Source organism: Bombina bombina, chromosome 11, assembly GCF_027579735.1.
Source record: "Bombina bombina isolate aBomBom1 chromosome 11, aBomBom1.pri, whole genome shotgun sequence".
Classification (NCBI taxonomy): Eukaryota; Metazoa; Chordata; class Amphibia; order Anura; family Bombinatoridae; genus Bombina; species Bombina bombina.
In genome coordinates, this window is record NC_069509.1 from 17,140,099 (window position 1) to 17,157,598 (window position 17,500).

General features: G+C 38.1%; 1 protein-coding gene across 3 annotated transcripts in view; it reads left to right on the forward strand.

Moving 5' to 3' along the window:
* The window catches only part of NOL3 (nucleolar protein 3), a 48,784-nt gene that overhangs the window by 19,365 nt on the left and 11,919 nt on the right, over positions 1–17,500 (forward strand). For all 3 annotated transcript variants that reach the window (XM_053695204.1, XM_053695202.1, XM_053695203.1), the window contains exon 3: positions 13,422–13,685. In XM_053695204.1, coding sequence (XP_053551179.1) covers positions 13,422–13,685 — 264 coding nt within the window. The remainder of the gene's footprint in view (positions 1–13,421; positions 13,686–17,500) is intronic.

The window sequence follows — 17,500 nt, forward strand, 5'->3', positions numbered from 1 at the left end:
ACACTTACAAGTTCTGATGAGTGATCAATGACACAAGTATCAAGCAATTTGATTTGTTAGTGATAGTTTGTAATGTGTATTTGAATCAGATTAGCTGATGTCAAAAATCATATGATTATGCATATTCTGAGAGGTTCAAATAGTGTCGATTAGGAGGGCCAATGAACACAATTCCGCTCAAATACCACTGTTTTCAATCGATCTGCGTTGGATTGAGATCGCGGGATCGTATTTTACGTCACAAATTTCAACATTTAACAATCTTGACGCTTTGATAACTACGGCGGATCAATCTCGCGACAAAAATGAAGTGGAATTCCGGTGTATTTTTAGTTGATGCTTTGATAAATAGGCACCTAAATAATATTATATGTTAGAGATGTGCATTTGTTTCAATATGAATGCAAATTTGGATATTGGTTTTGATTTAACAAAATGAATATCAGAACAAATGCACTAACTAATTTAAAGAATAATTAATATATACTAAAAAAATCTGTTACTATATATTACTTTTCATTTAAACTAGCTTTTATAGGTTAAAGGGACATTGAACCCAATTTTTTTCTTTTGTGATTCAGATAGAGCATAACATTTTAAGCAACTTTCTAATTTACTCCTATTATCAAATTTTCTTCATTCTCTTGGTATCTTTATTTGAAATGCAAGAATGTAAGTTTAGATGCTGGCCCATTCTTGGTAAACAACCTGGGTTGTTCTTGCTGATTGGTGGATAAATTCATCCACCAATAAAAAGTGCTGTCCAGAGTACTGAATCCAAAAAAAGCTTAGATGCATTCTTTTTCAAATAAAGAACAAAGAAAGAAAAATTGATAATAGGAGTAAATTAGAAAGTTGCTTAACATTGCAGGCTCTATCTGCATCACAAAAGAAAAATTTTGGGTTTAGTGTCCCTTTAATACTTACCTATAGAGCGCTGGGGAGCTGCGCTAACCCTCTACACTTCTTCAAAGAGTCTAGGACCTCGCTAACATGTAGATTAGTGTGGCTGGATCACAGAGCTCTGTGATCCATCCTACCTGGGGGCCGATTTATTATCGACCGAATGCTCCCTAATGCAGGCTCGCCAGAAACAGGAGTTAAGAAGCAGCGGTCTTAAGACATAAGACACTACGGGCGGTAGTTATCAACGTGTCTACTTTTCCTGCCTTCGCCGGCCCAATACGCCCGCCTAATCTCGCCTCACATCGCCGCCGCGGACCTGCAAAAATTTGTCTAAGTTATCAAAAAAGCTGTAAAAAAGCCGTGCACCAAGTACGGGGCGATGAGCAGCGAACTGTGAGAGTCATCACTCATCCGATCTCGCTGCTCTTCGGCTTTTTTACAGCTTTCTTGCTAGCCTGTCACTAAGCACTCACGCTAACTACACTATTCTACCCCCTATACCGGCGCCCCCGGAGCCCCCCGCAACTCAATAAAGTTACTAACCCCTAAACCGCCGCTCCTAGACCCTGCCGCAACTCTTATAAATGTATTAACCCCTAAACCGCCGCTCCCGGACACCGCCGCAACCTACATTATACCTAGTAACCCCTATCCTGCCCCCCCTATACCGTCGCCCTCTATAATAAAGTTATTAACCCCTATCCTGCTGATCCCGCACCTCGCCGCAACAAAATAAATAGTTTAACCCCTAAACCGCCGCTCCCTGACCCCGCCGCAACCTATATTACATTTATTAACCCCTATCCTGCCCCCCCTACACCGTCGCCACCTATAATAAATTTATTAACCCCTATCCTGCCCCCCACTACACCGTCGCCACCTATAATACATTTATTAACCCCTATCCTGCCCCCCACTACACCGCCACCACTGTAATAAAATTATTAACCCCTAAACCTAAGTCTAACACTAACCCTAACACCCCCTAACTTAAATATTAATTAAATAAATCTAAATCATATTTCTATTATGAACTAAATGAATCCTATTTAAAACTAAATACTTACCTTTAAAATAAACCCTAATATAGCTACACTATAAATAATAATTATATTGTAGCTATGTTAGGATTTATTTTTATTTTACAGGCAAATTTCAATTTATTTTAACTAGGTACAATAGCTATTAAATAGTTATTAACTATTTAATAGCTTACCTAGCTAAAATAAATTAACCTGTAAAATAAAAACTAACCTAAGTTATAATTACACCTAACACTACACTATACTTTAATAAATTATTCCTATTTAAAACTAAATACTTACCTGTAAAATAAACCCTAAGACCTAGATTTGGAGTTTGGCGGTAGCCGTGAAAACCAGCGTTAGAGGCTCCTAACGCTGGTTTTAGGCTACCGCCGGTATTTAGAGTCACTCAAAATAGGGTCTAACGCTCACTTTTCAGCCGCGACTTTTCCATACCGCAGATCCCCTTACGTCAATTGCGTATCCTATCTTTTCAATGGGATCTTCCTAACTCCGGTATTTAGAGTCGTTTCTGAAGTGAGCTTTAGACATCTAACGACAAAACTCCAGCCGCAGGAACAAAGTCAGTAGTTAAGTGCTTTCTGGGCTAACGCCGGTTCATAAAGCTCTTAACTACTGTACTCTAAAGTACACTAACACCCATAAACTACCTATGTACCCCTAAACCGAGGTCCCCCCACATCGCCGCCACTCGATTAAATTTTTTTAACCCCTAATCTGCCGACCGCCACCTACGTTATCCTTATGTACCCCTAATCTGCTGCCCCTAACACCGCCGACCCCTGTATTATATTTATTAACCCCTAATCTGCCCCCCACAACGTCGCCTCCACCTGCCTACGCTTATTAACCCCTAATCTGCCGAGCGGACCTGAGCGCTACTATAATAAAGTTATTAAGCCCTAATCCGCCTCACTAACCCTATAATAAATAGTATTAACCCCTAATCTGCCCTCCCTAACATCGCCGACACCTAACTTCAATTATTAACCCCTAATCTGCCGACCGGAGCTCGCCGCTATTCTAATAAATGTATTAACCCCTAAAGCTAAGTCTAACCCTAACACTAACACCCCCCTAAATTAAATATAATTTAAATCTAACGAAATTAATTAACTCTTATTAAATAAATTATTCCTATTTAAAGCTAAATACTTACCTGTAAAATAAATCCTAATATAGCTACAATATAAATTATATTTATATTATAGCTATTTTAGGATTTATATTTATTTTACAGGTAACTTTGTATTTATTTTAACCAGGTACAATAGCTATTAAATAGTTAAGAACTATTTAATAGCTAAAATAGTTAAAATAATTACAAATTTACCTGTAAAAGAAATCCTAAACTAAGTTACAATTAAAACTAACACTATACTATCAATAAATTAATTAAATAAACTACCTACAATTACCTACAATTAACCTAACACTACACTATCAATAAATTAATTAAATACAATTCCTACAAATAAATACAATTAAATAAACTTGCTAAAGTACAAAAAATAAAAAAGAACTAAGTTACAAAAAATAAAAAAATATCTACAAGCATAAGAAAAATATTACAACAATTTTAAACTAATTACACCTACTCTAAGCCCCCTAATAAAACAACAAAGCCCCCCAAAATAAAAAATGCCCTACCCTATTCTAAATTACTAAAGTTAAAAGCTCTTTTACCTTACCAGCCCTGAACAGGGCCCTTTGCGGGGCATGCCCCAAGAAGTTCAGCTCTTTTGCCTGAAAAAAAAAAACATACAATACCCCCCCCCCCAACATTACAACCCACCACCCACATACCCCTAATCTAACCCAAACCCCCCTTAAATAAACCTAACACTAAGCCCCTGAAGATCATCCTACCTTGTTTTCACCTCACCAGGTATCACCGATCCGTCCTGGCTCCAAAATCTTCATCCAACCCAAGCGGGGGTTGGCGATCCATCATCCGGTGCCTGAAGAGGTCCAGAAGAGGCTCCAAAGTCTTCATCCTATCTGGGAAGAAGAGGCGATCCGGACCGGCAACCATCTTGATCCAAGCGGCATCTTCTATCTTCATCCGATGATGACCAGCTCCATCCTGAAGACCTCCACCGCGGACCCATCTTCTTCCGGTGACGTCCCACTGCAGAATGACGGTTCCTTTAAGGGACGTCATCCAAGATGGCGTCCCTCGAATTCCGATTGGCTGATAGGATTCTATCAGCCAATCGGAATTAAGGTAGGAATATTCTGATTGGCTGATGGAATCAGCCAATCAGAATCAAGTTCAATCTGATTGGCTGATCCAATCAGCCAATCAGATTGAGCTCGCATTCTATTGGCTGATCGGAACAGCCAATAGAATGCAAGCTCAATCTGATTGGCTGATTGGATCAGCCAATCGGATTGAACTTGATTCTGATTGGCTGATTCCATCAGCCAATCAGAATATTCCTACCTTAATTCCGATTGGCTGATAGAAGGGACTCCATCCTCGGAATTCGAGGGACGCCATCTTGGATGACGTCATTTAAAGGAACCGTCATTCGTCGTTCAGTCGTAGGCCAGGATGGATGTTCCACGGTGGAGGTCTTCAGGATGCTGCCGCTTCGTTCCGGATGGATGCCGCTTGGATGAAGACTTCAATCGGATGGAAGAACTCTTCTGCCCCGCTTGGATGAAGACTTCAGCCGGATCATGGACCTCTTCAGCCCCCCGCTTGGGCTTGGATCAGGACATCGGAGGAGATCTTCTGGACCGATCGGTGAACCTGGTATGGTGAAGACAAGGTAGGATGATCTTCAGGGGCTTAGTGTTAGGTTTATTTAAGGGGGGTTTGGGTTAGATTAGGGGTATGTGGGTGGTCGGTTGTAATGTTGGGGGGCTTGGGTATTGTATGTTTTTTTTTACAGGCAAAAGAGCTGTATTTCTTGGGGCATGCCCCGCAAAGGGCCCTGTTCAGGGCTGGTAAGGTAAAAGAGCTTTGAACTGTAGTAATTTAGAATAGGGTAGGGCATTTTTTTTATTTTGGGGGGGCTTTGTTATTTTATTAGGGGGCTTAGAGTAGGTGTAATTAGTTTAAAATTGTTGTAATATTTTTCTTATGTTTGTAAATATTTTTTTATTTTTTGTAACTTAGTTCTTTTTTATTTTTTGTACTTTAGCTAGTTTATTTAATTGTATTTATTTGTAGCAATTGTATTTAATTAATTTATTGATAGTCTAGTGTTAGGTTAATTGTAGGTAATTGTAGGTAGTTTATTTAATTAATTTATTGATAGTCTAGTGTTAGGTTTATTTGTAACTTAGGTTAGGATTTCTTTTACAGGTAAATTTGTAATTATTTTAACTATTTTAGCTATTAAATAGTTCTTAACTATTTAATAGCTATTGTACCTGGTTAAAATAAATACAAAGTTACCTGTAAAATAAATATAAATCCTAAAATAGCTATAATATAATTATAATTTATATTGTAGCTATATTAGGATTTATTTTACAGGTAAGTATTTAGCTTTAAATAGGAATAAGTTATTTAATAATAGTTAATTTATTTCGTTAGATAAAAATTATATTTAACTTAGGGGGGTGTTAGGGTTAGACTTAGCTTTAGGGGTTAATACATTTATTAGAATAGCGGTGAGCTCCGGTCAGCAGATTAGGGGTTAATGTTTGAAGTTAGGTGTCGGCGATGTTAGGGAGGGCAGATTAGGGGTTAATACTATTTATTATAGGGTTAGTGAGGCGGATTAGGGGTTAATAACTTTATTATAATAGCGGTGCGGTCCGGTCGGCAGATTAGGGGTTAATAAGTGTAGGCAGGTGGAGGCGACGTTGTGGGGGGCAGATTAGGGGTTAATAAATATAATATAGGGGTCGGCGATGTTAGGGCAGCAGATTAGGGGTACATAGGGATAATGTAAGTAGCGGCGGTTTACGGAGCGGCAGATTAGGGGTTAATAATAATATGCAGGGGTCAGCGATAGCGGGGGCGGCAGATTAGGGGTTAATAAATGTAAGGTTAGGGGTGTTTAGACTCGGGGGAAAATGTTAGAGTGTTAAGTGCAGACGTCGGAAGGGTTACCGCATAGGAAACAATGGGGCTGCGTTAGGAGCTGAACGCGGCTTTTTTGCAGGTGTTAGGTTTTTTTTCAGCTCAAACAGCCCCATTGTTTCCTATGGGAGAATCGTGCACGAGCACATTTTTGAGGCTGGCCGCGTCCGTAAGCAACTCTGGTATCGAGAGTTGAAGCTGCGTTAAAAATGCTCTACGCTCCTTTTTTGGAGCCTAACGCAGCCTTTATGTGGACTCTCGATACCAGAGTTATTTTTATGGTGCGGCCAGTAAAACGCGGGCGTTAGTTTTTCGTGTCGTTACCGACAAAACTCTAAATCTAGCCGTAAGATAGCTACAATATAATTAATAATTACATTGTAGCTATCTTAGGATTTATATTTATTTTACAGGTAACTTTGTATTTATTTTAGATAGTTAGAATAGTTATTAAATAGTTATTAACTATTTAATAACTACCTAGCTAAAAGAAATACAAAATTACCTGTAAAATAAATCCTAACCTAAGTTACAATTAAACTTAACACTACACTATCATTACATTAATTAAATAAATTACCTACAAATAACTACAATTAAATGCAATTACATAAACTAGCTAAAGTACAAAAAATAAAAAAGCTAAGTTACAAAAAATAAAAAAAATAAGTTACAAACATTTAAAAAATATTACAACAATTTTAAGCTACTTACACCTAATCTAAGCCCCCTAATAAAATAACAAAGTCCCCCAAAATAAAAAAATGCCCTACCCTATTCTAAATTAAAAAAGTTCAAAGCTCTTTTACCTTACCAGCCCTTAAAAGGGCCTTTCGTGGGGCATGCCCCCAAAAATTCAGCTCTTTTGCCTGTAAAAGAAAAATACAACCCCCCCAACATTAAAACCCACCACCCACATACCCCTAATCTAACTCAAACCCCCCTTAAAAAAACCTAACACTACACCCCTGAAGATCATCCTACCTTGAGTCGTCTTCACTCAGCCGAGCAGCAATGGAACCAAAGAGGAGATCCGAAGCGGCAGAAGTTATCCTCCAAGGGGCGCTGATGAAATCTTCCATCCGATGAAGTGATCCTCCAAGCGGCGCTGAAGAAGTCTTCCATCCGATGAAGCGATCATCCAAGCGGCGCTGAAGAAGTCTTCCATCCGGGCGATGTCATCTTCCAAGCGGGGTCTTCAATCTTCTTCTTCAGGATCCATCTTCATTCCGCCGACGTGGAACATCCTTCTTTCCCAACGGACTACCGACGAATGAAAGCTCCTTTAAGGGACGTCATCCAAGATGGCGTCCCTTCAATTCCGATTGGCTGATAGGATTCTATCAGCCAATCGGAATTAAGCTAGGAAAAATCTGATTGGCTGATTGAATCAGCCAATCAGATTGAGCTCGCATTCTATTGGCTAATCGGAACAGCCAATAGAATGCGAGCTCAATCTGATTGGCTGATTGGATCAGCCAATCGGATTGAACTTCAATCTGATTGGCTGATTCAATCAGCCAATCAGATTTTTCCTACCTTAATTCCGATTGGCTGATAGAATCCTATCAGCCAATCGGAATTGAAGGGACGCCATCTTGGATGACGTCCCTTAAAGTAGCCTTCATTCGTCTTTAGTCCGTCAGAAAAGAAGGATGTTCCGCGTCGGCGGAATGAAGATGGATCCTAAAGAAGACGATTGAAGACCCCGCTTGGAAGATGACATCGCCCGGATCGAAGACTTCTTCAGCGCTGCTTGGAGGATCACTTCATCGGATGGAAGACTTCTTCAGCGTCGCTTGGAGGATCACTTCATCGGATGGAAGATTTCTTCAGCGCCCCTTGGATGATGACTTCTGCCACTCCGGATCTCCTCTTCAGTTCCATCGGTGGCTCGGCTGAGTGAAGACGACTAAAGGTAGGATGATCTTCAGGGGGGTAGTGTTAGGTTTTTTAAGGGGGTTTGGGTTAGATTAGGGGTATGTGGGTGGTGGGTTTTAATGTTGGGGGGGTTGTATTTTTCTTTTACAGGCAAAAGAGCTGAACTCTTTGGGGCATGCCCCACGAAAGCCCTTTTAAGGGCTGGTAAGGTAAAAGAGCTTTGAACTTTTTTAATTTAGAATAGGGTAGGGCATTTTTTTATTTTGGGGGGCTTTGTTATTTTATTAGGGGGCTTAGATTAGGTATAAGTAGCTTAAAATTGTAATATTTTTTAAATGTTTGTAACTTTTTTTTTTTTTTTGTAACTTAGCTTTTTTTATTTTTTGTACTTTAGTTAGTTTATGTAATTGCATTTAATTGTAGTTATTTGTAGGTAATTTATGTAATTAATGTAATGATAGTGTAGTGTTAGGTTTAATTGTAACTTAGGTTAGGATTTATTTTACAGGTAATTTTGTATTTATTTTAGCTAGGTAGTTATTAAATAGTTAATAACTATTTAATAACTATTTTAACTAGCTAAAATAAATACAAAGTTACCTGTAAAATAAATATAAATCCTAAGATAGCTACAATGTAATTATTAATTATATTGTAGCTATCTTAGGGTTTATTTTACAGGTAAGTATTTAGTTTTAAATAGGAATAATTTATTAAAGTATAGTGTAGTGTTAGGTGTAATTGTAACTTAGGTTAGTTTTTATTTTACAGGTAAATTTCTCTTTATTTTAGCTAGGTAGCTAATAAATAGTTAATAACTATTTAATAGCTATTGTACCTAGTTAAAATAAATTGAAATTTGCCTGTAAAATAAAAATAAATCCTAAGATAGCTACAATATAATTATTATTTATATTGTAGCTATATTAGGGTTTATTTTAAAGGTAAGTATTTAGTTTTAAATAGGATTAATTTAGTTCATAATAGAAATATTATTTAGATTTATTTAATTAATATTTAAGTTATGGGGTGTTAGGGTTAGTGTTAGACTTAGGTTTAGGGGTTAATAAATTTATTATAGTTGCGACGGTGTAGGGGGGGCAGGATAGGGGTTAATAAATTTAATATAGGTTGCGGCGGGGTCCGGGAGCGGCGGTTTAGGGGTTAATACATATATTATAGTTGCGGCGGGGTCAGGGAGCGGCGGTTTAGGGGTTAATACATATATTATAGTTGCGGCAGGGTCAGGGAGCGGCGGTTTAGGGGATAATACATATATTATAGTTGCAGCGGGGTCAGGGAGTGGCGGTTTAGGGGTTAATACATATATTATAGCTTGCGGTGGGCTCCGGGAGCGGCGGTTTAGGGGGTAAACACTTTATTTACTTGCGGCAGTGTAGGGGGGACAGATTAGGGGTGTTTAGACTCGGGGTACATGTTAGGGTGTTAGGTGCAGAAATCTCCCATAGGAATCAATGGGATGTCTGGCAGCAGCGATCATGAACTTTCGCTATGGTCAGACTCCCATTGATTCCTATGGGATCCGCCGCTTCCAGGGCGGCGGATTGAAAACCAGGTACGCTGGGCTGTAAAAGTGCCGAGCGTACCTGCTAGTTTTTTGATAACTAGCAAAAGTAGTCAGATTGTGCCGCACTTGTGTGCGGAACATCTGGAGTGACGTAAGAATCGATCTGTGTCGGACTGAGTCCGGCGGATCGAAGCTTACGTCACAAAATTCTACTTTTGCCGGTATCTAGGGCTTGATAACTAAGGCGAATCAGTCTCGCCACAAATACGCTGCAGAATTCCAGCGTATTTGAGGTTGACGGCTTGATAACTACCCTCCTACTCCTTAACTTGAATGCCACCTCTGAGTCGGCGAACAGTAATCCACCCAATCTCATACTATTGGGTTGATTGACACCCCCTAATAGCGGCCGATTGGTCTGATTGATCGGATTAGCGCGGCTCCCAAAGATAAGTATAAGCCTACACTGTGTCACCTACAGCAAAGTTACATTTACATTTGTTTAACTATATCTTAAATATGTAATATTCATTTCATTTTAAACAAATACTGAATAGTGAAGCAATGTATATTCTGAAAAACAATTTTTTTAGAATATTCTTTAAAAAACAATTGTATCCAAAATGTATTATTCGCTGCGGCACGTCTACTAGTATTATTGTCTCTCGTTGACATAAATGGGAATCAATAAACAATAATTTAACCAAGTTTACTCTGTGCAAATTAGCATTTAATGCTTTAAGAATCTCTTTCTTAAAGTGAAACTAAAGTCAAACATTTTCTTTCAGATACAGCATACAATGGTAATCAACTTTTCAGTAATGATCAATTTTGCTTCATTCTCTTGGTATCCATTATTGAAGGAGAAGCAATGCACTAATGGGAGCTAGCTGAACTCATCTGTAAGCCAATGACAACAGGCATGTATGCCCAGTCACCAATCAGCAGCTCCCAGTTCCTTAGCCTACCTAGGAATTACTTTCAACAAAGGGCATAAAGGGAAGAAAGCAAATTAAATGAAAAAGTTTTTTAAAACTGTATGGTCAATTTGAATCATGAAAGAAAATGTTTATCCCCATTATCTACATTTTATTGCTCACACAGGTAATCAGGAAAAGGTTACAAACCCCAACTAGAAAGGGAAATCAGAGGCACTACCGATATGAATAGCAGCCTAATATCAAAATCCCAAGAGAAGATTAATTAAACACCAGTCAGTTGCAGCAACTACAAAACAAATAAAGTCCTAATAGGGATTACACAAATCTGCACCTTTTTTATTGTCTAATGCAGTGGCGGCTCGTGGGTTATTCAAATGGGGGTTCACTATATATATATATATATATATATATATATATATATATATATATATATATATATATATATATATATATATATATATATACACACACACACTATATATATATATATATATACACACACACACTATATATATATATATATATATATATATACACACACACTATATATATATATATATATATATATATATATATATATATATATATATATATATATATATATATATATATATATATATATATATATATATATATATAGACTGCAGCACTTAGATTGAATAAGATCACCTCTTCAGTCAAGATTTTATTTAAAATTCTACACATGTTTGAATTTTTTTTGAAGCAGTACAGATTTGTACAAAATAATAGGCAAATGATCATTTGCATAAATAATAAAAGAAAAAAACATTTCAAACAAATGTAGAATTTTAAGATAAAATTTAATTATATTTGCTGTCAGAAAAGCGATACTACAAATGACCACTAGAGGTCCTCAGAGACAAAAAATATTTTTTATGAAAAAGAAAACAAATACAATACGTGACAATTTTATAAACATTTTAACAGTCTTATGATTAGTGCAGATAAGATGAAGAGTAAGTCACCTGCTAGTGCTACAAGACACCTACTCACATAAAGGCTGCTGCTCTGAGTTCACACACTCCCCTTCCTATTCCTAGTAGCAGTGCCACTGCCTGCTCTCAGCCTCTCACTGACTGCTGGAGAGACACGGGGGAGGGAAGTTTAGAATCAAAGACAGATGTGGGACTGGAGTTCCTTACCAATGTAGCTACGGTAGACAGTACCTGCAGCTGTTAGTGTAGGGCTAACGTAAAAACAATCATACCTTACACATTCCTTTGTGACATACAGTGAGTTAATCAAAAAGTCCACATTTTCCTACAATACAGACACTCTAAAATGATTTATAAAATGTGCTACCAGTGCCTACATTTGGCTATACTAAAAGTGAAGGTATACATGTCTAATTGTCCATAGCAAATGTCAGTGTAAATTCCATGTCCAGCAGTAATAACACAGAGAAAAAAGTTAGACTTTATCCAAATGACTGCTGCACTGCTCATCTCACGATTATACTAAGTATGAGATTCAAGCTTTACTAATATGGAAGATAATGAAGTTATTCCAGCTTGTGGAGACAAGACAGACAGTAAGTGTTTGACAGCAGAAGGGAGGGATGATTTTTTAGTAAATTGAGCATAACACCGTTCACGGAGAATACAGTTTGCAGCAACCCATGTGACTGACTGCCTCGCAATGTCTCTGGATTAAAACTGTACATTGACAGTCTGTGCTCTCTTGATGCTCAAATTTGCCAAACTGGTGTTCAGATTCACATAAACATATTTAGTTATAGCCACTCTGCTTACTGTTAGTCATCCGTGAAGTAACTGACCATTTTTAAAATTCTGATTAAGATTAAGGACAGTTACTACACGGATGACTAACAGTAAGCAGAGTGGCTATAACTAAATATGTTTATGTAAATCTGAACACCAGTTTGGCAAATTTGAGCATCAAGAGGGCACAGACTGTCAATGTACAGTTTAAATCCAGATTTCCACGCACTCACCACTAACTTGGTCCTTCTTAGCACCAGCAGCTCTTCTCGGCAGGAGTCCCAGGACATGTGACTCGGCTCCCTCTCTTCCTGCCAGACCTAGACAATCAGGAACATGGCAAGAAGAGAAACAGTCACACTCACACAGTCACGTGAATTAATGGAGAAGAATAAGAAAAAGAGATGGCACTAGGCACATTATATAAATTTATTCATCCAATATGACCAGAACAAGGGGTCACTTGTATAGATCATATCCCTCAGACAGTCATTTATATAATGTGCCTAGTGCCATCTCTTTCTCTTATTCTTCTAGTAGAAATATGATCAGTATGGGAGACGGTGACAAACATGCCACATGGAAAAAACATTACTCACTCGGCAGGCAGACAGGCACTCAGTCTTTTGCTGCAGCTCCCTCCTCTTCAGTACTGTAGTTCCCGCCACCAGCCGATGAGATCATGATGCCTGATGTCAGCCCAGATGCTCCACCTCCCAGTGCTCACATACACAGCTCTTAGTGTGCGAGTGTCACGTGACAGCTGCCTCTCGCACACTTAGAGCTGTGCGGTAAGGAGAGCTATAGGCTGGCCTGTAGGTGGCACTGCAGTCAATGCAGTTTTAAAGTGGAAAGGTCTTTTGCCTATACTTCTAACTATCGCACGTGCAATAGATAGAAGTATTAGGCAAAAGACCTTTCCACTTTCAGCCTAAATGTTTAAAAATGACAATTTTAAATGTTTTTAGTTAAAACTGCAGTGGAGCCTGGATGAATTTTTTTATTTAAATCAGCAAAAAAAAAAATTTTTTTTTATTTATTTTGTTTTATTTCTCACTCTTTTTTTTTTCTTTTTTTTTCATCAGGGGTCAGGGTGTTCATCAGGGGCATCAGGGGCCAGGGGGTTCACGTGCTCAAGTGCTCCTATAGAGGAGCCTCCACTGGTCTAATGGGACTTTAATAAGCAAAGAAAATCTCTCTTATCAGACTGATACACACATAGGGACACTCAGGTCTAACAAACCTCAGTAGAGCTTCAGTCTAACAGATCCTCCCTTATCCTCAATATCATGTACACTCCGTGTGTGACGCTGTGTTTGTTGTCTTTGTGCACAGGGAGAAATAATGTTATTGTGGTGATGGATGATGTAGATGACAGCAGCGAGGAGGAAAAGAAGAGGATTCTACAGCAGCAGACCAGCATTAGTAAGAAAGCACAAGCCTTGTTCATCTTTAGTGAAGAGGAGAAGAAGTCCTGCATCAAGAGTGGTTCAGACCCACAATGGAGGGACACCCCCACCTCACCCTTGTTGGAAGCAGAATATGAGTCCATGAAAGAAAAGAGGAAACAGCTTAAAGACGTAATTTCTACATCTTCAGGTAGCTATATGGGCGTTCAATAAATGTGTGGTATAGTGGGAGCCTATTAACCCTAGTTTGTTAAATTAACCACTGCTGAATCATTTCCTACCTCCTGTTTTTAGTTCCTGATACTTACTATATTCAAACCTTAATTTAAATTCTATTGCATTTATGTTAGGGTTTAGTAGCAGCACAAGCTGTTTTATAATATAGCTTTAGTTTGTACAAATACTCAAATCTGGGAAATATCTACCATACAGAGTACAAACAAATCAAAGTATTATTAATTGATATTATCTGTTAAATTGAACAGCATTTTAATGTCCACGAAAATTATTATTGAATTAATCAGCTGTTATGTGTTACTTTATCTTTGGTCACTTATATTTTGCCACTTGTACTATAATTTCTTACAACTTTTTGTGTTTTTTTTGTTTAACTAGGTTTAGTTAATTCAAGTAGTTTTGTTTTCTAATGCAATCAGTGTATCTTCTAATTCTCATCTGCACACAGTCACATGCACACACACACACACACATATAAGGGGTCCTCTATTCCTTTAAATGACCCCAGTTACGTTTTCCCATATAACAAACACAAACCATGAAACACAACACAGATTTGTAAGACAGAACAGAAACTGGTCACATGGTTACATAACCTTAAACACATCAGATCTTGATTTGGAGCCACCTAAGAGATTTTTGGCCACCTGTCCTATGGAAATGTGCAGCCCAGACTCATTCTTAGGGTATCTCTCCACTCCCATTAGCCTGACCAAACTTTCTATGACCCTACTCTTCTTTTGGGCTATGACCACCCCACAAGAATTGCTACACTTACATATTGTAAGACATGAAATCTTGCCATCATTCAACAAAGAAAACTATAAGAGTAAATATAAGCCAATAAAGTCATTTTGAGATTTTCCAAAAATAAATTCAAACATGTATAACAACAAAACTCACTTTTGACCATGGCTGCTCTTCTCATTCCTCTATTTCTTCTCATTGCTAAATGTAATGTAGACCTGTGATCAGACACATGCTTCTAGCGAGGTCTTGTTTCATATTTTACCAATCCACTTGCATCCCTGGAAATCGTCACACCAAATGGACATTTATTATATTAATCATATCCAGGCTAGGGTGGGTTGTCACTTCATTCTCCCCAATGGATAAAATTAATGCTAGGCCTTCACAATCTATTGAAGTCATCCTTAAGCTTGTTCTAGCATATACCCTGGTGCCAAAGTCACCTAACAGAGGTAAAAAATAGAGCAACCCACATCTCACCATCCTCATATCACAGTGTTCTTAGGGCCACTAAATGGAGAAATAAATGTCCCATAATCCATTTTCTAGAGGGCTCACAGGCATCCCCTGAAAAGGAACTGCAATCTTTGAAAAAGATTGGTAAGATGGGGTTGAAACCTGAAAACTGCACAGTCCCCATGCATCACTGCCTATAGTGATGCAAATGCATGAGCCCCAAGTGCTGAATGTCCTTTCCTGACATAAGGACATGCTGACAGCAACACCTTTCATAAATAATTGAGGTGCTATTCAGCTCTGGCTAAGGCTTGCATCTTGGCCACAATTTGCCTAAACTGGATTATCAGAAGACTCAATCCCATCCTTATGCACCAACAGCTGCAGTGATCCATTCTTAAGCACACATAAATATAAACTTATCCATTTGAAAATGAGATTCCACTTGCACTCTAAACCTTGTATTGAACTAAGAGGGGCCATCAACCTCCAGAAGTCTAAGTGTACCAGACAAAGCTAGATCTAAAGCATTCAGAAACAACTTACTCTTTTCGAAATGGGATATTTCACAGACTGCCAGAAGTAAAGGCCTAAGAAAGACAGTATTTGGGAAAGCACAAAGCTTGTTAAAAGATGGAAAAAGCTCCAAAACAGCTTGGTAAAACCTTCCTAGTCATTCAGACATGGAACAAAACCAGCCACTCCATCAGAAGCACCTTAGACCTCTTTGTAACAAGGAATAAACTAGAACCACCCCCTCTCCTTCCAAAACTTGCCATAAGCCTAACAGGTAGCCCTTACTAGGGATAGAAAGATTACCCACCCACTGTGATTTATCAAAGAAATGGGTAATGAAGGACTCTGTCAGAAAAAGGTGCCAATTTATTTAACTCAATGCTCATGAAGTAAACTGTTAATCCTGGACACATAAAATAAATATTGTGCTCAGACAATGCAAAAATGAACATCACAAATACCTTATTACCACATGAGAAAAATGTAAATGCTACACTCTGATTATCAGACTAAAATACATCAAAATAATCTGCCTAATGTCAACCCCAGAACTTGACTGCTGCTATGAAGGAAAAACATTCTAACAGTATGAGGTTGCTCTTGAGCACACAAGCCACCCATAAAGTGAATGTAAACTTTCATGGATTAGAGCCCTTTTTAAAAATACTATTAAAAACAGGGGCACTTTTTTATTCAAGAAAGTTTACATTGCAGCGGATTTTTACAAATACTTACCTTTCTCTTCAGGGACGCAGGATCAGCGGTCCCCCGCCCGCAGCTCCTCTGTACTTACGTCACCAATGATGAAACCGGCTTCCTCCAATCATGGTTCCCCCCCCCAGAGCGTCCATCTCCTGAGGCCATGCTGTGATTGGAGGAAGCCGGTTTCGTCATTGCTATGTAAGTACAGCATGAAAGCGGGCGAGGGGTCGCCGATCCTGCATCGCTGAAGAGAAAGGTACGTTTTGAAAACATATGCTGCAATGTAAACTTTCATGAATAAAAGTGCTCCTATTTTTAAAAGTATTTTTAAAAACCGGGCACTAATTCATGAAAGTTTACATTTACTATTAAGGCAGGCCACAGAACTGCACACTACTTATAAGTGAAAGACCAATAAGAAGCAATTCCATACTTGACACTGGCTGGCAAGGCAGGATCTCTATAACAACACTTTATTAAGTTGCTTCTAGAACTGTCCAAAAACCTTAAATTCTGCAAATATCTACCATGTGACCCTGCACCTGGAACCTCTGGTTAAACAATGTATCCATCAGGCTCACACTACATGTAAAGTTAAACAGATCCAGTAAACATTGCACCCAGTATCTCCTCAAATTTGTCAACTTAAAGGGACAGTCTACACCAGACTTTTTATTGTTTTAAAAGATAGATAATCCCTTTATTACCCATTACCCAGTTTTGCGTAACCAACACAGTTATATTAATATACTTTTAACCTCTGTTATTATCTTGTATCCAAGCCTCTGCAAACTGCCCCTTTATTTCAGTTCTTTTGACAGACTTGCAGTTTAGCCAATCAGTGCCTGCTCCCAGATAACTTTACGTGCACGAGCACAGTGTTATCTATATGAAATACATGAACTAACACCCTCTAGTGGTGAAAAACTGTTAAAATGCATTCTGAAAAGAGGTGGCCTTCAAGGTCTAAGAAATTAGCATAGGAACCTCCTAGGTTAAGCTTTCAACTAAGAATACCAAGAGAACAAAGCAAAATTGGTGATAAAAGTAAATTGGAAAATTGTTTAAAATTACATGCTCTATCTGAATCATGAAAGTTTTTTTTGGACTAGACTGTCCCTTTAAATCAACTAAAAGGATTCCAGAAGGGTAGTAAACAGAATACATCTTCAATATTTATTTGTATTATCATTGTAACCTGCTCTGTATCCTTAACCAATTTAAATGTTTCATCAAATGCTTCATAATACACCACTCTAACAGTTGGGTTTACCAATCATTCCTTACGTTATCATAGATGTTGAATAAGGCAACATTTTCATGGTTTGCTTTTCTTAATCCAAA